The sequence below is a fragment of the Myotis nattereri genome (genome assembly GCF_964212035.1).
Source record: "Myotis nattereri genome assembly, chromosome: 13".
NCBI classification, from domain to species: domain Eukaryota; kingdom Metazoa; phylum Chordata; class Mammalia; order Chiroptera; family Vespertilionidae; genus Myotis; species Myotis nattereri.
The window spans coordinates 24,939,956-24,965,895 of NC_138088.1; the positions used below are offsets into that span (position 1 = coordinate 24,939,956).

The 25,940-nt window shown below is 41.7% G+C and overlaps 1 protein-coding gene across 2 annotated transcripts; it reads right to left on the minus strand.

The window, feature by feature from the left end:
* Positions 1 to 296: 296 nt before the first annotated feature.
* NRBF2 (nuclear receptor binding factor 2) lies at positions 297 to 24,639 on the minus strand. 2 transcript variants are annotated; one of them, XM_081104404.1, is made up of 4 exons: positions 24,422 to 24,639; positions 12,974 to 13,058; positions 3,743 to 3,783; positions 297 to 1,818 (listed from the first exon to the last, which is right to left on the minus strand). In XM_081104404.1, the coding sequence occupies exons 1-4, from the start codon at positions 24,449 to 24,451 to the stop codon at positions 1,108 to 1,110; spliced, it is 867 nt and encodes a 288-aa protein (XP_080960530.1). In that variant the 5' UTR covers positions 24,452 to 24,639; the 3' UTR covers positions 297 to 1,107. The 2 variants fall into 2 exon arrangements, with proteins under 2 accessions (XP_080960530.1, XP_080960531.1); XM_081104405.1 differs by lacking the exon at positions 12,974 to 13,058 and having other exon boundaries at positions 24,422 to 24,621.
* Positions 24,640 to 25,940: the final 1,301 nt, after the last annotated feature.

Here is a 25,940-nt window from a genome sequence, read left to right on the forward strand (position 1 = left end):
CCAGCGAGCGCTTCCCCACCACCACGCTCCCTCCAGCTGGTGGCAGGTGCCCAGGAATGGCAGCTCCACCTGAGCATTTTTCATGTGTGCTAGGACAAGGAAAGGTTGGGAACACGTTTAGGACTCAGGAACTTCCTTGTTCTTGCTCCCTAGAGAGGAACCGCACTACAAAACACTGAAGGAAATTTGTAATATACCAAAGTAATCCTTTGATAGAATCTCTTCAAAATCATATTCAAAATTTACAACATAGAAACCATATAAAACTTGCTTTTCAAGTACCAACCACGTTCACCAAAGGTATAAAACACAAGTACTTTATTGATTTCTTACAATCAAATACTGCCAACTAGCATTACTTCCACTCGTGCATCATTAAAAACAAAAGGATTATTTCCTTGGTATTTTCAAATGATGCATTATACAATAAACAAAAAAAAATTAGAACTTAAAATGCACCCTGATTAATTATGTAAACTGGTAATTTTTTTAAAAAAGCATAACTAATAATTTGGTTCTTCATAAAATGGAAATTTAAATATTTCTCCTGATAGTCTTGAGGTTATCATTATGTTATGAGTAGTGCAAAGTGTGGCACACAGAGTTTCATCTAGAAAGGTGTCTTACACACCTTATTAAACAAATGAAATGTGCATAACAAAATGCATACAGTCAATGCATGATAGAAAGCATGTTTCAAATACCAGGCAGCCTCCCAGGCCACCGTATTATTTGTTTTGCATTATCATTTATGGCATTATAGATTAATTACACATAACATACTTTTATACATTTTAACCCTGAAGATAAGAAAAATAATTGTTGCTTGAAAAAATTATTCCAGGTAGCCATTTGGTTTGTATTAGGAGAAAGTGAACCTCCGAGGGGTTAGTGTCTGCCAAGTCTGGAATCATTAGCTTGGGTCAGAAGTCAGATGCTCGGCGTATTTCACAGTGACCGCTTCCCGAGTCCTGCGCTGCCTCCTCTCCACGGGTGCCAGGTAATGAAGCGTTTCCAGGATTACCCTTGTATGTGCTTTTCCCTTTTTTGTTTCTTCTGGATTAACTGTATTATTTCCTCTTCTCACCTCTTCTATGGCCTTCCATTTTAATTATTCATAAGTCCTTTCAGAATATCCTCAGAGAGTTCCATAAGGGGTAGTTCTGGAGATGGAAAATCCAAGGGGGGAAGATTGGGTATTGGAATATCCTTGGCTTTCCCAGTACTTGCTGCAAATTTCTGCCAGGTTGAAGAGGCTGTAGCAGTTTCTGACTGTGGCGGCAAGCTCCATAACTCTGACTTTTCAACAAAATCAGCATCTACATCCAGCTCTTTTTCTACTGGGCCTTTTAGAAGTCTGGCCTTTTCAGCCTTGAGTTGTTTATTTTCTTTCCTTAATTTTTCATTCTCAGCCATAAGGTATTCCACATGCCTCTTCAAATCTGCAATTTTGGTTGCCTGCTCTTCTATAATGGTTTTATCATCTTTTGGGGCTTTGCTTCCAATGCATGGCTCTGTTGGCTCACTCTTTTGCTGAAGTAAAAATAGCAGTGTGTCTGGATCCCTATCAAAGACCCTCTGAATTTCAGGCAGGTGTTTCTCTGTGGAAGGGCTGTAGTTCTGAGAGAGAAGGAGACTGTGGCCTTCTGCCTCCTCAGCAGAGGGCTTGTGAGATGCCTGAAGCTGGGCAGCGGCATCCTTGTCTGTGCTCTGCTGGGCTTTCAACCTTTCCTCCCGCTTCGCCCTCTTCCACCTCTCCTGAATGAGGAGGAGCTGTTTCATGTGGCTATCCCTTTGCAGTTCCAGTGATAAATGAGCCTGTTACACAGAAAGAAAGGAACAATTTTACATTATGAGTCTCTTTAGTAATGTCCAGCAAATACTATTCCAAGACCTTCCTTTCTGAATAGCCCGATTTAACACTTAAAATCTATATACTATGTCTATGATTCAATTAAACCTCAAATGTTTTTCAAAATAACTAGTTATTTCTAGGTAAGTTAACACTTATGCTAACTTATGAATATAAACAGAACACCATTCACTCAGCAAGTCAGAAGTACTATTCCAAATCCACATACTGAATCAGACCTTTTTTAACTGTGCCTTAACTCTCTGCAATGCCATTGATACTCGGCTTAAAAACAGAAAATCTTCCTCTTTAGACATCAATTCCATAACTAGCTAACAGGGTGTTCAGAAGGTTCAGTGCACATCTATATTACAGGACTAACATGAGCAGTTCTATAATCAAAGGGAAGTGCATGTGATAGAACACAACTTCTCAGTTCTCTTGGTTCAGTTTGAGGAACTCTGTGTTTTTTCTTTGCCACTGGTATCTCCTCACAGAAAGGATCTCCTTAATTCAATTAAACATTTACCAATCACCTCCTATGTACCTACCACTTGTATAATCAGGAAATCATCTGTGGATAAAGGTAATTTAAAAACCTAGGGAAGCCTTCCCCAAACACAGAAAACAATTTAAAGCCATTGGTGAGACCAAGCTAAAAAGTACCAGAACCAGCCCTAGCCGGTTTGGCTCCATGGGTAGAACAGCCTGTGGACCAAAGTGTCCTGTATGTACCTTGGTTTCAGGCTCCTCCCCAGCACGGGCCCTCATCAGGGCTCGTGTAGGAGGCAACCAATCAATGTGCTTCCCTCACATTAATGTTTCTCTCTGTCTTTCCCTCTCTCTTCCACTCTCCCTAAAAATCAATGGGAAAATATCCTTGGGTGAGAATTAACCAAAAAGAAAAAAAACTACAATGAGATACCACTTCACACCTGTACCAAATGTTGGAGAGGTTGTAGAGAAAAAGAAACCCTCATTCACTGCTGGTAGGAATGTAAACTGGTACAACCACTATGGAAAACTGTATGTTGGGTCCTCAAAATATTAAGAATAGAGTTACCATATGACCCAGCAATCCCTTTTATGGGTTTCTACCTGAAAAACTTAAAAACAAACCAACACCTGGCCTGTTCCTCCAATGGTTAGAGCCTGCAGACCAAAGGGTCACAGGTTTGATTGCAGGTTTGATCCCCGGCCCCATTTGAGATGTGAGCAGGAGGCAACCAATCTATATATCTCTCTCACATCAATGTTTCTCTCTCCTTGTCCCCTCCCTCCCTTTCACTCTAAAAAACTCAATGGGAAAAATATCCTCGAGTAAGGATTAAAAACAAATACCAGAATTGCTTAGGAATTTGGGGAAAGGTAAGTTTAGATTTAAATTATCTTTGAGAAGCAAAGGGAAGGCCAACAGGTCCCCTTGCCCAGGGCAGCCTACTTACTGTGAGCTCCTGGTCAAATGAGCTAATGATCACGAAAGGCCCTACGAGGCATCTCTAGGACACGTGTGGCAATCTGAGACCTGTAAGTAACCACTAGGAAAAAAGGATAGGAGTTTCTGCATACCATGTCTGGTGTGTCTGGTAATCAACAGCAGTTCATTTAGTTATAATTTCCTTTCTAAAATACTTTTCTTTTGCCCATTTTATATACAGGGTGAGGCAAAAGTGGGTTTACAGTTGAGAGTACACGAAAAAGTTTATTCTTGCATTTTTATTAATTATTGTATTATTTTTCATATGAACAATTGCAAACCTACTTTCGCCCCATACTGTATTTTGACTATAGTGTTTTGAGAGGGGCCCAATGCTTGGTTTTATACACAAGTCAACACTTCACAAGAAAATCCTTCTAACCCTTGTTGTAAATATTAAGAAAATGTCTCACCTGTTCAGACTGTGTTAGCTTCATGGCTTCAGAAAGATATGCTGGTTTAAAAAAAAAGAGGCACATTAATATGAGTGTTGTCATTTTGTAAGTAACAGGGCAAAGGAAGAGTTTTAATACTCCTCATGTGACAGAGAGAAATGATCTTAGAAGCAACGCTGCTATTATATAGTTATCCTGTTCCTGAAAAGAAACAAGATGAGAATTTAAAAATATGTCAGTGGGAATCAAATGTAGCCATTCCCTACCCCATCTTGAAGGAGTTTGTTCTTTTTTAAATTAATTTGAGAGACAGGGAGAGAGAGAGAGAAAGGAATATCGATGTGAGAGAGAAACATCAATCGGTTGCCTCCCATACATGCCCAACTGGGATCGAACTCACAACCCTGGATATATGCCCTGACTGGGAATCAAACCTGCAACCCTTCAGTGCAGGACAATGTTCTAACCACACCAGCCAGGATTGAAGAGTTTGTTGTTTAAAATCCCTGTAGATTTCACAATTAAGGAAGTAAAGATGGCCCAATCAGAAAACAGAATTGAGGATGAAAATTAAACAAGAACCCGTCAAAACCCTATTACTCATGCTCACAAAAATATAAAGATACTAGAGGTCCGGTGCACGACATTCATGCACTGGGGGGGTGTGGGGGTCCCTCAGCCCGACCTGCACCCTCTCCAATCCGGGAGTTTCTGTCTGTCTTTGCAGTCATATGAGCGAATTGTCTGAGACCCCCCAACCCAGTTTGGTTTGTTGCTCACAGAATAATAGAGGCATTTTTTTTCTTTGCTTCATTGGTAGAGATTTCCTGGAAGTTTTAGGATATCTTCCCTTTAATTTTTCCTAGACACTCTGATTTTACTTATGTCTCTCACCTTTGCTTTCCCTCCATCCCCCACCGCAACAGTAACTTGCTCCAGGCTCACTTTGCTCTAGTGTCTAGATCAGCCGTGGGCAAACTACGGCCCGCGGGCCGGATCCGGCCCCTTTGAAATGAATAAAACTATTGAAAAAAAAGACGGTAACCTTTTATGTAACGATGTTTACTTTGAATTTATATTAGTTCACACAAACACTCCATCCATGCTTTTGTTCCGGCCCTCCGGTCCAGTTTAAGAACCCATTGTGGCCCTCGAGTCAAAAAGTTTGCCCACCCCTGGTCTAGATCATCCGTCTGCCACCAGAACTACGATTCCCAGCATTCCTGGTGCTCCCCGTGCTCTGGGCTTCTGCTTCCCGTCCTGGGGCTGCCACCAGAACGACTGTTCCCAGAATTCCTGGTGCTCCCCATGATCTTGGTTTTCCCTTCCTGCTCTGTCTCCGTCCCACAGCCTCCCACTCTGCCAAGTCCTCCAAGCCACCAGCTCTCCCTTTCTGCTCTCTGTCTGGCGGCTTGGGGAGCCAAGTTCCCCAAGCAGCTCCACTCTCTGCCGGCTCTCCCACTCTGTTCTCCGCCTGGAGGCTTGCGGGGGGGGGGGGGGCATGGCTCCCTTGGTCACTGGGAGCGACCAAAGGAGCCATGTCCCCCCAAGCTGCCGCCTCTCCTGCTCTGCTCTCTGCCTGGCGCATGTGTATGCAAATTAAACCACCATCTTTGTCGGGTTAATTTGCATAGATTGGCTGGTGAGCATAGCAGAGGGACGGTCAATTTACATGCTTCTCTTTTATTATATAGGATGATTACCAATGACTTTTTTACTGACATAAACATCTGCACTATCATTTGGGCCTCCTAAAGAACTTTTGACTTGTTTCTGAGCTATGCCAACAGACTGCTAGGAATTAGGGAGTTAAAACCCTTGTTGACATTTATTGTAAGCAAGTTGTCAAACATACTGTGTCATTGACAAAGACTATAAATGGGCAATAACTTAATAAACTTCTCTTTGATCTTAAAATAGTCACTGTAAAAATCCATAATGTTCCTCTTTGACCTGACTGCTAGCAAGTTTAAAGCCAAATTCTATCAAATATGCAAGAATCCACAGTGCTTTTTTTGGTAATCCTCACCTAAGGATATTTTTCCCATTGATTTTTAGAGAGTAGAAGAGAGGGAGGTTTTCTCACCTACTTATGTTTAATTACATATTATATTTTGGTATAAGGCCTTCTATATCCTGTCTGGACCAAGATGAGGTATTAATAATAACAGATCAGCTCTAGCTGGTTTGGCTCAGTGGATAGAGCATTGGCCTACAGACTGAAGGGTTCGGGTTCGATTCAAGTCAAGGGCACATGCCTGGGTTGCAGGCTTGATCCCCAGTAGGGGGCATGCAGGAGGCAGCCGATCAATGATTCTCTCTCACTGATCTCTCTCCCTCACTGAATTCAATAAAAATATATTTTTACAAAATTAATATATCATACTCAATCTCCATTTTTTATTTCTTGCTTACTATAAACTTTTCACCATCTCTCACCTTTACATTAAGTTTCTCTTTTGCCTTTTTTCAGATATTACTGTGGTAGACAGTTAGACAAACATGAGCAGAGCAAGGACAATGGGCCAGTTACAGAAGATCACCAGGACAGAACTGCTAGACACCTAGCAATGGAATAAAACTGGTAGAGCAGATATTGGAGGTAAGTACTGTTAATAAAGACCTTGCCCCTAAGACACCCTACACCCTCAACACCCTAGAAAGCCTCTGATCGCGCAGGTCAGATTCTCCTGGCCTTTTCTTCCTTGTCATGTGGTAGGCCCCCACCCTTAGAGAATAAGGGGGCTGGAGGAAAGCCCCATCTAACTCCATACAAGGACAGAAGATGGCAGGACAGACCCCATAGATTAGCTTGAATATGAAAGCAGTTAACCCCCTCCGTGGAGTTAAAAGGAGCCCTGGCCCACTCTCTCAGCTGCCCACTGGAAATTTCTTTTCTGAGTTTCCTTTCTCTTTGCTTGCCTAATAAATCTTCTCCAACAAGTTTGAGTCTTGGCTCTGAATTCTTTTCCTAGCCAGAACTCAAGTACCAAGGTTGCTGAACCCAGGTACAGTCTGACCCCATCAGTCAGACACCTGGTGCCATTCCCACCGCCTACAACACCACAAGGTACTGCTTTTCTGTCTGGTGTTAATCCAAATATGTTAATGATTTTCAGAGTCCATGACTTAGAACTGCTGTCTGCCAGGTTCTGCCACAGTACTTAAGACACATTTTAACTGGATTCCCCCACCCCAACAGAAAGTGTTATCAGTGAGACGGAAGAGACCTCGGTGGTTCTTAACTTCTGAAGTAAGAAGCTAGGAAAATTCCAGGACACGTGGGAATAGGGAAACTAAGTCAAATAGTTAAATAGCAGTGCGCAGCCACCTAGTGAATCCTATCATCCCTAAACCAAAAATACAGAAGAGTAAATGGCTGGCACTTTAAAGGTAAATAGCTTAAATCACCCTACTCAGGGAGACACATAACAGAAATCCAATTAGTGTCATTTGCCAACCACACCCAAGGATAGACAAATTAAGCGAATAAATCTCATTTTAGTATATCAGCATAAAGCTGATGAATATTCTATTGATCCTCTCCTAAGACCTCCTCTAAATGCCCAGCTTTAAAAACCCTGAGAATGAAGGTCCCCGTCACTCTTGCTCCAGAGAGCATGCCCATGCCATTCCCCCCTTCCTTCCCGTCTTCCCTCACAGGCATCTACCTCCTAAACGCCAAGGGACCCCACAAGACTTGCAACCGGGGAGAAATGGGGCAGCAGCAACTTATCCCAGGCTAACCCCCTGAATTTGTCTCCAAGGTCCCCTTTCTCTGACTTCCCGGTGAGCCAAAACAGCCCAGCCTAGGCTAACTCCTGAGGCGGCTTCTCTGCTCTTCCTTGTTTCACTGCCCTAAATGTGTTTTTGCTATGGTCAACAAAAGCTTGCTTGCTTTTGCTTTTCTATACTGTCTCTCGATTGAAATCTTTCCTTTGAGAAAACAAGATCCAAAGTCTCATGGTCTTGCTGGTAACAAAAGCACAGAATTGGTTATACAGTTTTTGCTCCAGCCATACTTACCTTTTTCCTCCATTTTTTTCTTTTATTCCTATGTTAAATGTGTATGGGTGCACAAAGACTATTTCTTTTCCTTCTGTTCATGTTTAACTCAGTTGAGACATTCTATCTATTGCTCTGATGGTGTGGATGAATTTTCCTAGACATCCCTCCCATTATGTCTGCATATATTTGTCTCCTTGTCTGAACTACAGTTTGTTTTAAATCTGCTTTCTTAACAAATGGAACGATTTGGCGAAACCAAACTTAACTGGAATGCCTCCCTTTGAACCTTAAAACTGTAACATGAGAGAAAAGGATACCCAAGGACACTGAGCTGCCAAAGCACAAAGAATTCAACAGCAGTCACACTGTCATTTAAAGCAGTGGTAGTGAGGTCTGAAAGGTTGGTGACCGCTGACTTAAAGTATTTCCAAGATTTTAAATCTGGGCCTTAAAAAATAGTTATTTTAGCACTAGCTGGTTTGGCTCAGTGGATTGAATGTCAGCCTGCGGACTGAAGAGTCCTAGATTCAATTCCAGTCAAGGGCACATGCCCAGGTTTTGAGCCTGATCCCCAGTAGGGGGTGTGTAGGAGGCAGCTGATCAATGATTCTCTCATCACTGATGTTTCTAACTCTCTCTCCCTTCCTCTCTGAAATCAATTAAAATATATTTTATTAAAAAAATTTATTTTAAAAGGAAAAATTTTTAATCTGATTGCATGGTCATGGATTTACTCCTGAGTCACAAAAGGAACAAATGCTCCAGTTCCATCAAGGCAGAAATTTAAGAAACATTTACTCACAAAAATCTAACAAATCTGGTTAAAATGCTTCCTTCAATTACAACACTAGGCTAATATTTAAAGTAAATATTAAACAAATGATGGGGGAAAGGAACTAAGAAAATCTGAAGAATCTATTAATTCTTAAAATAACATCTTTTACTATTCTATCATGAATCTGGTACCAAAGTACAAATTGTACAACTTATCTGGGGCACACAGAGCAAAATATTACCTCTTAATGACAAAGACTAATCTACTCTGAGTCATTTTCATGTCACCACAGTCTAATGCGAAGGTAGGTCAAGACTTGTTTTCTGGCAAAGGTCAACCCCTTCCTTTAAATTAGCCAATCACGAAAGACTGAGCATAAGCTCCAAGAGTAAGTAAGGGACAGGTCAGGTGCATCAGGAATAAAAAGCCAAGAATAAAAAGTCGAGCGGACTGCCCGCTCAGTATGCGTGTGCTCCCAGACCATGTGTGTGTGCACCCTCCTGCAGGAGTAAAGATATGTGCCTTGCCAAAAAAAAAGAAAGAAAAAAGACTTGTTTTCAACCAAATACACAGAAACACTTCACTCTGAGGTCTGCTCATCTCAAATGTTCATTTTTTGAGTTCTAAGCATTGTCAATGGATATTATCAACTTCCCATTTAAGCTTTTGCTCTTCTTGCTGTCTGTGAAAGAAATGAAATTCACTTAGGGAACTGGACTGCAGAAAGCTAATAAAGGAGAATTACACCAATCCAGTTACAGCTGTTAATCAAGGGTTTAAAGCAGTGGTTCTCAACCTGTGGGTCATGACCCCTTTGGCGGTCGAACGACCCTTTCACAGGGGTTGCCTAAGACCACCCTGCATATCAGATATTTACATTACGATTCATAACAGTAGCAACATTACAGTTATGAAGTAGCAACGAAAATAATTTTATGGTTGGGTCACAACATGAGGAACTGTATTTAAAGGGCCAGAAGGTTGAGAACCACTGGTTCAAGGCAATAGATTTTTCTAACAAGAGTTTGTGGCCTCTTAAGCTTTCCTTTTTTCATATTAGATGGTAAAATGTGAACAACTTCTCTCCACCTCCGGCCACGTTTAGACAGCTTTTTTTCTTCCTGAGATTTGGTATCTCAGTTTATCTGTCCAATGAATGCTCATATACTCATTTCATCTAATTCAGTTACTGTCCACCTCAAGAGTAGATCATACCTTTCTCAAAAAGGAAAGAGAAATCAAGTTACCGCTTTATTTCAACACATTTACAAAACAAACACTATCAAAACTCTATATAGTATACAGGCTCTGAGTCCTTAGCTATGCAATCTCACGGTAAATTTTTAGTCTCAGAATCTCCTCTGATCTTTGACAGCTGAACAGAGTCCCCTTCTTTTGCCCTAGGTTCTCTCAATTCAGGCTTTCCTTCCTCTTGAGTCTTTCTCAGATGAACCTTTCCCTGTCATATCTTTAAGATGATTGCCAAATGTTAAATTCCCTCCTCTCAAAATACATCTACATCCACACCTCCCAAAACACTGCTGTTACAAGCCCTAAATGTCAGTCAATTTACAAAACATTGAGGTCATTCCAACCATGTCAGTTTTCAAACTAGTATTACATTGACAACTCCACTCAGAAATGCAACACAAGGCTATTTTTTAATATCTATTTTTATTGTTGATAGTATTACAGATGTCTCCTGTTTAACCCCCCTTGACCTCCCTCCTCCCACCCCCTCACCCCAGGTCTTCACCATCCTATTGCCTGTGTCCATGGGCTATGCATATAAGTATATAAGTTACAAGGCTATTTTTAACCAAGTTTAAACTCCCAAATTGGCTCATAAGTTCTATCTCCATAATTAAAGTTAATGGGATCCAACAGGCTGCCTTTATCTTTCTACTCCTGAGAATGTCACAGAATTTAGATACAGACAAAGGGGGAAGAGGTGTTTAAAGCCCAACATTAGTTTTAAGTCTTCTAAAAAAGACATGGATATAGGTTAGGAATGAAAAATACTTTTCTCCCTTTTATATACATTTTATTCAGAATGTCCTACTGTTCAACACCTAACATATACTAATCACTCCATCTTAATATGTTACAGATGTGTAACCATGACCACCCTGGGTTATTTTACTAAAGGTGTCATTTCACTGTGGCATTCATCTACAACATGGTTTTCTTAAATAGTATATAATACATTATCTTTTCTTTATAGTGACTACAAAGTTAACAATTTGATTCATAACAAAATCCTATATATTAAAAGCGTAATACACAAATTGTCCCCTCGACGGGGAGTTAGACCAGGAGTTCGACCAGGAGTTCGACTCAGGGGCTGGGGCTGGCTGGCCAACTGCGGGAAGGGAGGCCCTGATCAGTGGCAGGCAGCCAGGGGAAGGGAGGACCCGGCTGGCAACCAGCAGCCGCTAGGGACCCTACCCGTGCACAAATTTCGTGCACTGGGCCTCTAGTAGGGTTTATGAAAGACTTAAAGAGAACTAGCTACCAAGTTTAATGTTGTATTAAGCCCCCATAAAACTCACCATAAAAATTCACAAAGATTTATGGGGTACAATATACTCAGCTGTATAGCTGAAGTGGTACACTTCAGTAGCAAAACTAATTCTTTAAAAAAAAAAATGAGTTGAAATTTTCTCTGAAAATCACTGATTTACAGGCAAAAATCACTGACATAAGAGGACTTATCCAAACCAGTGTCCACGATGTGGTGTGTTTTTCAGCAGTAAGGTAACACAGGAGAGGCAGACTCTACCAGGAAAGAACATGGCTCTGATTATCACGCTGGCCTAGAGGAAACGGAGAGTAACTTCCTCTAGCAGAGAGGTGATAAGGTTTGCTCTAAGAAAGGTAGCTATACCATTTTGGATGAAGCATGAGTAAAACAGCCCTTTCCCCAAAGCTTTTACATATGCTATTCATCCAACAAAAACACACCCCAAAGATCTATTTCTGAGTTCAACATATGCTAGGTTGTATGCCTGATTGGGATAAAATTAAGTGTTTGATTAGAAGCCAGTTACTCTATAAATTTTATACCTTAAAAAAAAGCTATCACCAGCACAATATTACAAGCATGAATATATAGATGAAATATTCAGAAGAGAAGCTAAAGAAAAACCACAGGAAAGAGTCTGATGCATCTTGCATTATCAAGATTTTAGAAAACAGAAACTCAGTGCAAATTAATTGGTTGGAGTCAAACTAATTATTACTTTCAGAACCCAAAATAGCTAACTTTGAAATCCAGACTCCTTTTCTATAATATAACCAAGATATACTGGCAGACATCTGGCCATCACTTCTGTCTTTAGGGATCGTCGGGCTCAGAAAGCCGTGTCCAGGAATCGTTTACCAATATGGAATGTATAATTTTCATGGTTTAGAAAGAAGTCTGGCCTGACCAGCATGGCTCAGTGGTTGAGCATCAACCTATGAACCAGGAGGTCACAATTCGATTCCTGGTCAGGGCACATGCCCAGGTTGTGGGCTCGATCCCCAGTAGGAGGCAGTTGATCAGTGATTCTCTCTCATCATTGATGTTTCTCTCTCTCCCTCTCCCTTCCTCTCTGAAATCAACCTACACTAATAAAAGAGAAACATGCAAATTGTGTCACTCCACTACGCCCACCAGCCAATCAGAGTGACTATGCAAATTAACCCAACAAAGATGGTGGTTAATTTGCATATGCAGGCACGGAGCAAAGACTGAAGGCTCTGGCCGGAGTGAAGACTGAAGACTGAAGAGGCTTGCTGCGGCCAGACCAAAGGCCTGGGTCCCGGGTGCCGGAAGAAACCCGTTGCCAGCAGCCAGGGGAAGGAAGGCCTATTGCGTGAATCTTTGTGCGGGGGGGGGGGGGGGGGGGGGGGGGGTCGCGTAGGAAGGGGAGGGGAGGAAAAGAAAGAAAGAAAAAGAAAGGAAGGGAAAGGAAAGGGGAGGGCAGGAGGGCAGGAAGGAAGGAAGGAAGGAAGGAAGGAAGGAAGGAAGGAAGGAAGGAAAGGAGGAAAGAAGTACGTAAGTCTGGGTTGGGAAGAGCTGGGAAATCCAACACACTCAAAAATAATGCAAACTGCCCTAGCTGGTTTGGCTCAGTGGATAGAGCATCGGCCTGTGGACTGAAAGGTCCCGGGTTCGATTCCAGTCAAGGGCACATACCTGTGTTGCAGGCTTGATCCCACTAAAGGGCATGCAGGAGGCAGCCGATAAATGATTCTCTCTCATCATTGATGTTTCTATCTCTCTCTCCTTCTCCCTTCCTCTCTGAAATCAATAAAAAAATATATTTTAAAAAAATAATGCAAGCTGATGTTCCAGGGGGTCAGTGGGGTCACAGCACATCATTACTATTATTTTCATTCCAAATAAAGTGTTAAGAAATACTGGAGGAAAGAACTGCCCTACAGTTTTACACTCAGTACTTCTTAAAGAGAATACTCACCTGTAGCCTTTTTGTGACAAGATATAGCCTCCTCGTATTTCCCCGCAGCTAATAAACGATCTGCACGTCTGCTCTGTTGATGAGCCTAGAAGACAAACATTTCTAATTGCTTCTTTTCTGTAACTCATTCTTCCCTCTCAACCTTAAAGTTACTATTTGTTTTTAAAATATAAAATGTGTGCATCGTACAGCTGAGTAATTACAATACCTATATTTAATATTATGATGGAGATTTTTCACCAAAACAACAAAGACAAACTCAAAAGTTCTGAAAGCATATGACTAAAGTGTCCCCAGATGAAAGGTAAATGCATTAAATGAGTAGTCACTGGGCTCTTTACCTCTGTTACATTTTAAAATTTACCACAACTTTGTAAATGTGTTTCCTTCTCTTTAAGAGGTCCAACAGATCCAGATGGGTATATCTTACATAAAGTTAAATGGTTAGCAGGCAAGGAGAAAGACAAATAATCAACAAGTCTTCCAGCTACTACGTAATGTTTTCCTCACTAACAAACTCACAGATGACTTATCAAAACTTCTTTAAAAAAAGTGAAAAGCACTGTACTACCATGTTCATAGCAGCACTGTTCACAATAGTCAAAAAGTGGAAGCAACCCAAATGTCCATCAATAGATGAATGAATAAACCGTGGTATATACATACAACAGAATATTATTCAGCCTTAAAAGGGAAAGAAATTGCCTGGCCAGTGCTGCTTAGTGGTTGAGAGTCGACCTATGAACCAAGAGGTCATGGTTCAATTCCTGGTCAGGATACATGCCCGGTTGCAGGCTCGATCCCCAACAGGGGGCATGCAGGAGGCAGCCAATCAATGATTCTCTCTCATCACTGATGTTTCTCCATCTTCCCTCCTCTCTGAAATCAATAAAAATCTATAATAATAAAAGCGTAATATGCAAATCGAACAAACGGTCGAAGAGCGGAACAACCATCTGGATGACCTTCCGGACGAAGCCGGGGCTGCCACGGCGGCTGAGGCAGCCGGGGCTGCAAAGGCATACTCTTGCACAAATTTCATGCATCGGACCTCTCGTGTGTGTGTGTGTGTGTGTGTGTGTGTGTGTGTGTGTATTTTTTTTTTAAAAGGAAATTGACACATGCTACAGCATGGATAAGCTTTGAAGATATTTAAGTCAATGAAATATAAAATAAACCACTTACAAAAAGAAAAAACTGCATGATCCCACTTATATGAAATATCTAAAGTATTCAAACTCATAGAAATAGAAGTAGAATGGTGGCTGCCAAGGGCTGAGGAGAGAGAAAAGTGAAGAGTTGTTGTTTAACAGGATTAGTTCCAGCTTTGCAAAATGAAAAAGTTCTGAAGATGTTTCACAACAATTTAGATATACTTAATGCTACTAGACTGGACACTTAATAAAGATGGTATATTTTATGTTATGGGTACTTTACCTCAATTTACTTTTTAAAAAAGCAAAATCTGGCCCGACTGGCATGGCTCTGTGATTGAGTGTCGACCTATGAACCAGGAGGTCACAGTTCGATTCCAGGTCAGGGCACATGTCCAGGTTGTGGGCTTGATCCCGTGTGGGGCGTGCAGGAGGCAGCCGATAGATGATTGTCTCTCATCATTGATGTTTCTATCTCTCTCCCTCTCTAAAATCAATAGAAATACATTTTTTTTAAAAAAGCAAAATGTTTTGTCAGGTGTAAAGTGAATAATCTAACATACTTTTCAAAAAAATGTGCAACTAATGCATCATAAAAAAATACTTCAGAGAATCACTTTTGCAACTGAGACGAAAATCTTGTTCTCTAAGTCTCAATTTACTTCTGAAAATAATAATGGGCCCTAACCGGTTTGGCTCAGTGGATAGAGCGTTGGCCTGCGAACTCAAGGGTCCCAGGTTCGATTCAGGTCAAGGGCATGTACCTTGGCTGCGGGCACATTCCCAGTGGGGAGTGTGCAGGAGGCAGCTGATCGATGTTTCTCTCTCATCAATGTTTCTGGCTCTCTATCCCTCTCCCTTCCTCCCTGTAAAAAACCAATTAAAAAAAAAATAATGGATAACAATAAATGACTGAGCGCTTAAAATAATTTTAACCCTGGAGTCTTAGATTGAGCAAAAAATATGTTCTGAACACAGCAATATATTTTATAGTGCCCAGAAATTATACACATCTTTCAGGAAGACAATGCACATGATGAAGAAAGCTAAGTTATGATCACTATGATTTTTCTAAGGAATGTTTTTGGATAATATAGTTAAAACAAGTGGCACTCAATCAAAAAGGTTCTAGGTACAGGGGAAAAAAAGAACTAAAAGGTGTAAAGCTGCAGGTACCTTTACCTTCCTGAGCTTTGAAAGAGCCATGTTCTTTGTAGTGACCCTTCCTCAAATGTGGGCTAGACCTAGTGAACTGCATCTAAAAAAACAGACTATAGCAAAGGAAACAGGACGTCACTTCCGTGATCAGGTTACAGAAGATTGTCACTTCCATCTTGGTAGTACTCTCTTCCTTGCTCACTTTAATGGACCCCAACAGTCATGTAGTGAGCTGCCCCATAGAAAGGCTCACATGGAAGAAAAGTAGCCTGCCAACAGCCAGCAAAGAACTGAAATCCTGCCCACAAGCGCTCAAGGAACTGAATCTTGCTATCAAACCTGAGTGAGCTTGCACGCAGCTCCTGCCCCAGTGAAGCCTGTAAGTGGCACTGTGGCCCCAGCTGACACCTTCACTGTAGCCCAGTGAAAAGACCCTGAAGGAAAGAACCCAGCTCAGCCATGCCCTTATTCCTCACACAGAAACACTGAGATAAAAAATGTGTGTTGTTTTAAGCTGCTAAACTTTGGGATAATTTGCTATGTAGCAATAGATAACATATAATAGTAGCCTCTCTTTCACTCTCAGGTGCATCAAATTCTATTGCGAAATAGATTTTGTTTACACAGGAAAGCAGTGATTGACCAATCCTCATGGGACTGTAACACTCTATCACTTAAATAATGAATATTAGATTCCGTGACATCACCATCTCACATTGAAGTACTTTCTGACACTTAGAGTTTACAATAATCTGATTTAATTGTTTTAAAAATCTCTTGGACATTCTTGCCGAACCGGTTTGGCTCAGTGGATAGAGCGTCGGCCTGCGGATTCAAGGGTCCTGGGTTCGATTCCGGTCAAGGGCATGTACCTTGGTTGCAGGCATGTCCCCACTGTGGGGCGTGCAGGAGGCAGCTGATCGATCTCTCTCATCGATGTTTCTGACTTTCTATCCCTCTCCCTTCTTCTCTGTAAAAAAAAAAGAAAAAAGAAAAAAAAATCAATAAAATATATTAAAAAAAATCTCTTGGACATTCTCATGGAAATTTGTACTTCTGATCCACCTATGATGGAACAGGTGGCACGGGTCTACCCTTCAGTTATAAATATAAAAACAGGAGTTAACAGACACTGAGCGTAAACATAACAGATTACATTTTCAAAAGGAAAACGCACAAGTTATGAGGCCTACATTCATCCTAGCTTTCTTTCTGAGGGCATTTTCCAAAATAGAGTGCAGGAAAATAAAAGCCAAGCAGTATCTCACTGAGCAGAAGTGATGAAGACTGGAACCAAAAGATTAGAATTTGAAGAGACTCCATGATTGGACGGAACTGCAGTATAGACACTTTAAAAATATACATTAAAAAAATCTTCCAGGTCCTTGGCTGACGTCCTAAGTTGCAAGAGAACAGAGCACAATCCAGGAGTCCAAGCAGAAGCCCCGAGCAGAGATTTCAGAAGCCACATAGTGCTAGGAAGACAGGTTACAGTTTGGACCTAGACAGAGTAACTTTGGTGAAAACCTGGCACTTCACCTGAGACCTCAGGAAGACCAACCCTGAGAGGAAGAACCACACTCTAAGCATTATGGATAAAACTAAAATAGACCCACCCTAATAAAACCTAAAATTAAACCTAGACTAGATCAAGGTGATCTATCAGTATTCTAGCTACCAGCCAGCACAAAACTTTACACTCTTTAGAGGAAGATGACCAATTCAGAGTCTCTACAACATACCATCCACAGTATGTGACATACAATAAAGTTACTAGGCATGCAAAGCAGGTAAAAGTAACTAACATAGAGAAAAGGATGAGAAACAGATTCAGAGATTATCCATATATTGGAATTAACACGCAAGAAACTAAAAGTAACTATGCTTAAAAAAAAAACACAGAGAAAGAGGACACAATAGATGAAAAGAAAACTAAAGTCATGGGGTGAGAGTTCTGTAAGAATAGGAATTTGGTCCTATTCATTGTTGAATCCTTGAAGTCTAGAACAGTACCTGATATATAGTAATTATACATAATATTTGTTGGTTAATTAGATGGAAGAATGGAAGAAGTTTTGTTGAGGGTTGGTAACAAAATCAAAGATTGGTAAATGCCAACAGAACATTACTGTACTTCAGAAAAAAAGTGAGAATAAAACTCTGCATCAAAATCTAAAATAAATAACTATATATACACAAACATATATACACACACACAGACACTCACAGAGGGAGGGAAGGGAAGAAAGAGGAAGGGAGAAGGGGAAAGAGAGTCAATCATTGGTGCACTTAACTTCATTCACTATTTAATCAATCCAATCTCTAGGACATTTTAACCAGAATTTTCCTACTCCCTCGAGTAAAAGTGAAGGCACAATACTACAAAATGTTCTAAAACTTTTATAAAAAGTAAAACAGCTTCAGATTTAGTAATGTCTTAGTCTGTGTACCCTGTACAAATTTCTCCCTTGGTGGTGAATCCTCTTCAGAAACAACCAGTACGTTCCACACACCACACTCCTCTCCGTGAACTGCTCTTCTTCCAAGATAACAAATTAACATTCCTGTGGGAGTTGCCAAATTCTTCTTTACCTTGTCCTCTGAACACCTAAAGATTTTGTTCCATCAGATTTTCAAATTTAGGACTAGAGAGTATGTCAGGAAAGTTTTAAGTGGTTTTACCTAATGTAACATTCAGGAGTTAGCCAGGTAGAAAATGTTCATCTACAGAGAGGAAAAATCTGATTATCTTTGAGTCCCGAGTCCCAGGTCCCATACGTCCTTAGACCCGCCTACACTGTAGCCCTACCTTCCTGCACCTTTCTTTTGATTCCAATAAATTATCCCAAATTAACTTCAGCAAATTTGAAGTGGGTTTCTATCACCTGCAACTGACAAAAATCCTAATTACAACTAAGTGACAGCCCTCACCAAAAAGTACATTCTACTTCTATATGCTAACTGCTTTAAAAATACAGGCTCTAACCGAGACCGGTTTGGCTCAGTGGATAAGAGCGTCAGCCTGCGGACTGAAGGGTCCCGGGTTCGATTCCTGTCAAGGGCATGTACCTTGGTTGCGGGCACATCCCCAGTGGGGGATGTGCAGGAGGCGGCTGATCGATGTTTCTCTCTCATCGATGTTTCTGACTCTCTATCTCTCTCCCTTCCTCTCTGTAAAAAATCAATAAAATACATTTAAAAAAAAATACAGGTTCTATATTGTCTTCTTTCCCAAAGGAAACAGTATTTACCTTATTTTATTTTTCATATATTTTTGTGTCCCTAGGGAAAAGCTGCATGTAAAATTGAAAAGAAAAAGAACACCAAAAAAGGTGGCAAAGGAAAATCTAATGTACTCCTGAACCTTGGGGTAGGTAGGGTCTTCAGTGAAGGAGAAATCTCATTCACTCCCCTTTCTCAATCAATTCAGAGTCTCATACTGGCAAGCAGTAGCTCCTAAAAGTTAGGTACTGAATTGGATGCCTAAGTAAAGTAATACAATTATACTTAAGATAACTCCTCATGTGTTAGAAAAGTCCAAGAACACCTGTTTTTGATTTTAAGTCTAAGGATCAATTTTTCCCAAACACATGCTCTGCTGCATCTTTTTTTCTTCCTTATGTTTCCAGTTTAGCTTGCTTTTTTCCATAACCACCACCATCTGCTGTGAAGACAAATTACAGGATACAGCCCGCTAGCGAGTTGTGAAATCAATTTAGTGGGTTAACAGCACTTTCTTAAATCCAATAGTAAATATTAGAGTATATCAAATATAGCACCATGCACACACGTGTATGTGTATATGTACATATATGGCATCATAGAGTTTCAATTTTTTGTTATGTTTTGGGTGAGATATATGAGGATCCCTGCGTTTTACACAATTCCAGGAGATACATTCATAAGGCAGCAACTCTGCAGTAATATGCACATATGTGTGTACTAGTCATTATGAAAATTTTCTTTCTGTGAATCACAGTCAAAACAAATGGGCAAACACTGCTCTAATAGAAAGATCGTATTTTATTTAGAAACTTGCTTTCAAATCCCACTGTTATCCCTTACTCTACACTTATTCTTAAACAGTAGTGTGGGTTGGGGGTGGGCTAGAAAGGGTCAATGGGGGGGGGGGATATGCAATACTTTCAAGAATAAAGATTTAATTAAAAATAAACCGCAGTGTGTATTTTAAGACTAAAAATTTTTTAACTTATTGATTTATTTTTAGAGGGGAAGGAGAGGGAGAGAGGAAGTGAGGGAGGGGGAAGGGAGAGAGGGAGAGGGAGAGAAACATTTATTTGTTCTATTTATTTATGCATTCATCAGCTGATTTTTTTAATATATTTTTATTGATTTCAGAGAGGAAGGGATAGGAAGAGAGAGAAAGAAACAATAATGAGAGAGAATCATTGATTGGCTGCCTCCTACACACCCCACACTGGGGATCAAGCCTGCAACTGGGCATGTGCCTTAACTGGGAATCGAACCATGACCTCGTGGTTCAACCACTGAGCCATGTGGACTGGGCTAATTTTTTTTTTATTGGTTGATTCTTGTATGTGCCCTGACTGGGAATTGAACCCAAAACCTTTGATGTATTAAGACAATGCTTTAACCAACTGAGCTACTTGGCCAGGGCCCTTACTCTGCATTTCAATGTCTTCATCCATAAAATGGGGAATATCTCACATAGTACTAAAAAACAAAATAAATAACAAAGTGTCTGATACCAACCCCAGCCCTTAGTAATTGTAGGGTAAGTCCTAGTTCTCTATCCTAGTCCTAGTCCTTTCCCCAAAGTGCTTCCATTAGCCCAACCTAGCTTGTAACACAGGATGAATTTTCCTTGAAATTTCCAGCGCAACAAGGAAAACTTTTTACTGCCACCCTCACCAGTGTTGCTCAATGGTTGGAGCATTGGCCCTCGCACCGAAGGGTCGATTCCTGGTCAAGGGCAGGTACATGGGTTGCATGTTCAATCCCCAGCCCCGGAAGAAACAACGGATTGATGTGTCTCTCTCACATCGATGTTTGCTTCTCTCTCTCACTCTCTCTCCCTGCCCCCCAGACTCCCTTCCTCCCACTCTCTCTCTAAAAAAAAAAAAAAAGGAGAAAGAGGTGAGGATTAACAACAGCAAAAAATTTATTGCCAATATAATTAACATGGAATAATTACAAAGATTCTAGGTATGTACAAGGTCATTCTTTGGACCTTATCTGATTCCTTTTCTTAGATGAGAAAAACTGACCACTCTAGAGGGAAGCTAAGTTACTCAACAAGCACATTCTCAGCACTCTTAAGGGCCAAACACACAGAATACAATTGTGTATTATATTTTGTATTATAATTGTGTATTATACCTTTGAGTGTGCAGAGTAGGTAAGCAAAGCATGAGCAATAGTCATGTATAAATTAAGGTCTGACATCACTTCCTATATAGACAGCAAACAAACCAAAGAACTAGAAATTATCTCACAAGTTCTGACATTTGCTACCAGCTCTCACAATACCAAAATTAAATATATCAAAGGAAATGCCTAAATATACACTAATTTTTGTTATAATTTTTCCCATATTAAAAACTGACAGAAAAAGCTGGTAAAACAAAACTTATTTAGAGTGCAAGGACTACCTATTTTTCCCTCGAGGGAAATACGATTTATCTTACTGTTCTCCTGACCAATATCAAAAACCAGAGAACTAGAACACAATATCTGTACTACATATTACTATTTCAGCCCTGGTCCAGTAGCTCAGTTGGTTAGAACATCAACCTGATATACCAAGGTTGTGGGTTTGATCCTTGGTCAGGGCACATACAAGAATCAACCAATGAATGCATAAATAAGTTGAATAACAAATCTCTCTCTCTCTCTCTCTCTCTCTCTCTCTCTCTCTCTCTCTCTCTCCTCCTCCTCCTCCCTTATATTTCTAAAAATCAATTAAAATTTAAAGATATAATACAGTATATCATGACTATTTCAGACTGGTCTCTTCCATATCCTAAAAACTCACTGTGATAAAGTAAGCCTACTAGCCCGTATTGCAAACCTAACAAACGAATCAATACTAGAGGCAGAGGCACTAAATAAATGTTGACTGCCCTGACCGGTTTGGCTCAGTGGATGGAGCGTTGGTCTGCAGGCTGAAGGGTCCCAGGTTAGATTCCGGTCAAGGGCGTGTACCTTGGTTGCGGGCACATCCCCAGTAGGAGGTGTGCAGGAGGCAGCTGATTGATGTTTCTCTCTCATCGATGTTTCTAACTCTCTATCCCTCTCCCTTCCTCTCTGTGAAAAATCAATAAAATAAATTTTTTAAAAAATAAATGTTGACTAAATATACAGTTCAATACAGATAAGGGCCATAGTGAAATGAAAATGATGAGTACATTAATGTGATATCAAAAAAATTGTGATCTATAATGTATTTGAGTCACTGGTCTAAGTAATTACTTAATTTCTCTCAGCCTAGGCTTATTTATCTGTAAAACGGGGAAGCAGTTCTTCCTAAATTCCAAGGATGCTCTGAGGACACATGATGATAAACCTATGTACTGTAATAGTCTTTATACAGTGAATTTGGACTACCCTATATCATTAGAAAAAGCTCGTATATACTACTGAGATTTTCAAAGGCACTCATTAATCAAAGCATTGAGAACTATTTCTCAGGTTGAATCAACTGAATACAAAGTTGGATATCTACTCCCATAAAAGAATGTGATAGTCTTCAAAAACAAAACAAAAAAACCCAGTCATGTAAAACTGAGTAACAACAAATTCAGAGGCCTGTCACTGATACTTAACAGCACAGTTTAAACCAGCGGTTCTCAACCTGTGGGTCGCGACCCCTTTGGCGGTCGAATGACCCTTTCACAGGGGTCGCCTAAGAACATCCTGCATATCAGATATTTACATTACGATTCGTAACAGTAGCAACATGACAGTTATGAAGTAGCCACGAAAATAATTTTATGGTTGGATCACAACACGAGGAACTGTATTTAAAGGGCCAGAAGATTGAGAACCACTGGTTTAAACGATTCAAGTAAATGTTAATCTCTTTTCCCTTGTTATCTTCTGAAAAACAAGCTAAGCTAGAACCCAGAACTTTCAAATCTCAAATGGTGTAAGAATTCAAGATGCCAAATTTCTAATACTTGCCTACAAAGTTACCAAATTGTGCTAGCCTGCTCAACAAGACTGGATTCAAAAATTCTCTATAAAGAGATAATACTATTACCACCACTGAACTAAATTCTCCTGCTCCATCTACAACTCTCACCCAACTCCAGTCTTCTGGTAAGCTACCTCAGACCAGTGGGAGTTTGGCAGCGGTTCTGCTGCAGCCTGCAGCCAAATAAAGTAAAGCTAACTGGCACTGAACCAATGGTCATTTTGCAAGGACACGAACTTTGGAGCACTTAATAAACTGCTGGTGATTTCTAATAATACTCCTGTTAAGTTTAAACGTTGAACCATCCATTATATTTCACTGCAAACTATATGTCACCTTAAAAACAAGAAAAGGGCAAGACATTTTCCTGGTTTGTTTTTGCTTTTTTTTTTTAAAAAACTCACAAATCTAGTCAAATTCTTTTTATGTGTAAACAACTCTTACCAATGGGGGAAGGGATCGACTTAATAAAACTGGGAGGCGCCTCTCAGAGGAGCTAGCCTGGCACCAGTCATTTGGGAACCACCGCTTTTAGCTCCAGCCCTAGAATTTTAAACTTTTCCAAGCTCCCCAAGCCCAAATCTTTATTTTACAAGCGAGATTTAAATTAAGGGTCTACGCTCTGGTTATTATGATAGCTAACTCTTACACAGTACTATGTACCACACGCTGTTTGCTCTCAGCCCTGCGCGCCTAGTTCCTTTAACCCTCGCTTTCGGGTGACCATGCCAGAGTTCACATTCAAGCAGTCTAGCCCCAGGATGCACAGTCTCTGAAACCACCAGGCTCTGCTGCTGCTCCATGGAGGGGTCAGATCCAGCCCAGGGCCCTTCCACGCCCCCAGGGTGCACAGTCCCACCCTGAGCAACTAAGTCTCCCTGTGTCCACCGCTGCAACTGCATCTCCAACTTGTGACTCTTACAAGTGCCTCCTGCGTCCCTACAGCAGCGGTTCTCAACCTGTGGGTCGCGACCCCTTTGGCGGCCGAAACGACCCTTTCGCAGGGGTCGCCTAAGACCATCCCTGCATATCAGGTATTTACATTGCGACTCATAGCCGTAGCAACGTGACAGTTATGAAGTAGCAACGAAAATAATTTTACGGTTGGGGGTCACCACATGAGGAGCTGTATGGAAAGGGCCAGAAGGTTGAGAACCACCGCTCTACAGCCTCAAGTATCCAAAACAGGTGCTCTCTCTGGGAAACCAGCGGATGCAGCGGCCAGGCAGGAAAGAACAGCTTTCTCGCGGTTGCTTATTAAACCTCGACACCTGAAAAGCCTAAAAACATAATAAGTACTTTTTTCTGAGAAAGACAAACATTTAGCGAATTTTCGTGATGCCTCAAGTGATGAACCAGAGCTAACAAGGACAGCCCTGTGTTTTGTTTTTGTTTTTCCTCCAGCTGTCTCCAACTTACTCGAGAGAGGGGAGACTTTCCGTGTATGCATGTGAATATAGATGAGAAACGGAATGAGGGGGGACATGAGGGGAAAGGAGGGGTACGACTCCATCTCTCCGAAGTGGAGAGGCGCAGACTCCAGACCCTGTGGATTAGAAGCCGGACCCAGCATCACACACCACCGCTGCCCTGGCCGCTGTCAGTGCAGCTCCCGGCGGCGGGGAGGTGTTTACGTGGCGCTCGGAGGCATTTCCTCCGGCCTCGAGAGGTGGCGGCCCCGGCGGGTGGGCGCCCCCCGCGCAGGCCCTGCGGCAGGGGGCGCACGGAGGCGGCGGGAAACGGACTCGAGAGTTTGCCGGGGATCCCGGAGGGGATCATGGTCCGGGACAGCTTGCCCGGAGCCGCCGTGGGCCACGCCCGCTGGCGCCCCCCAGCCTCCAGTACCACCCCCGCCGAACCCGCGCCCCGTGCATGGAGGGTCGGCGCACCCCGCGGACCAGACCCGACTCCTGAGGCAAAGGAGCCGAGGGCGGACGCGACCCTCTGGGAGCCACTCACCAGGTTGAGGGGTCCTTCCATTACTTCCATAGACCCCGGAGTGAGAGGCGGCCTGAGGGAGGGGAGCGACGACGCCGAAGCACATGGAGGAGCGCAGCGGAGGAGCTTGAGGCAGCGACCCGGACCGCGGCTCCTCTCCGCGCCCCGGGAGCCAGCCGAGGGAGCAGAGGGAGCAACCACCGCGCCACTTCCTCCTCCGGCGCCGCGGGCCCGCCCCCTGCGCCGGGGCCACGCACGCGTCATGACATCACATGCGGTGGTTCAAGGTGGGAGTGAGGACGGGTTGTGGGCGGGGCTCAGGGAAGGCGGGTCAGGGGCTGACGTGCGCTTTCTCGCGGTCTATCTTTCCTCTCGCGAGATGCTTATCTCCAGCTTTTGTTGTCTCTTCTGCCAGCACGTGAGGTTGTTGGGAGTTTAGTGGCTGTTGGCTTCTTCCAGTTTCCCTCCAGCCTGACTTTCCTAAGTTCACTCTGCTTGGACTTATTTTTACTTTTTGTTTGTTTTTATTACTTTTTTGTTTTTTGGGTTTTTTTGTCTATCTTGCTTGGGCTTATTTTTAAATCAGATTTGAGCAATGCTAAACCATCTGCTGGACTAGATCACCCCCTTTCCCGGAGACAAACGTGAATGTTTCAGTGCTCTGACCTCAAGTTGCTGACAAACTAATAAAAGAAAATAATATGGGTCACAAATAGCCAAATATAATACTTGACTCATTTAACAATTATGTGCCAAACCACTGTGCTGGGTTCTTTCTGTCAAGGAATTCACTGACAATAAAAAATAATTGTGATTTATGCTGTGAAGGGAACCGGGAGATGTGATAGAGGTACCATGAGTTACATAGCTTCAAGGATAATGTATTTGAGTCACGTGAGACCCTCAACCCTGGCCTATGCCTTGATTGCAGCCTTTTGAGAGCCTGAGCAGAAAACCCATCAAAATCCAGACTCTTGACCCATGTCACTTGTGAGATAATAAACATGTGTTGTTTTAAGTCACTACATTTGTGATTCTGTGGTATGTGGCAAAGAAAACGATTGCAGACCCTTTCAGGGGTAAAATCCAGAGGCAGAATTTTCTTTCTTTTTTTTTTTTTCTTTTTTTACCTTAAATTTATAAAAATATTTATTCACTCTTAAGTAGACCATAGCCAGGAAAGTCATTAAATATTTTTATTTTATTTTATTTTATTTTTTTATTTTTTATTGCTTAAAGTATTACAAAGGGTATTACATATGTGTCCTTTTTTTCCCCCCGCCCTTGACAGTCCCCTGGCCTCCCCTACCCCCAGTGTCTTATGTCCATTGGTTATGCTTATATGCATGCATACAAGTCCTTCGGTTGATCTCTTACCCCCCTCCCTCCTGCCCCCCAACCCTCCCCGGCCTTCCCGCTGCAGTTTGACAATCTGTTTGAGGCAGCTCTGCCTCTGTATCTATTATTGTTCAGAAGAATTTTCTTGATAAACTATAACCAGGAGTAGTGAATTCATGCCACCGCCCTAATCAATCCATGG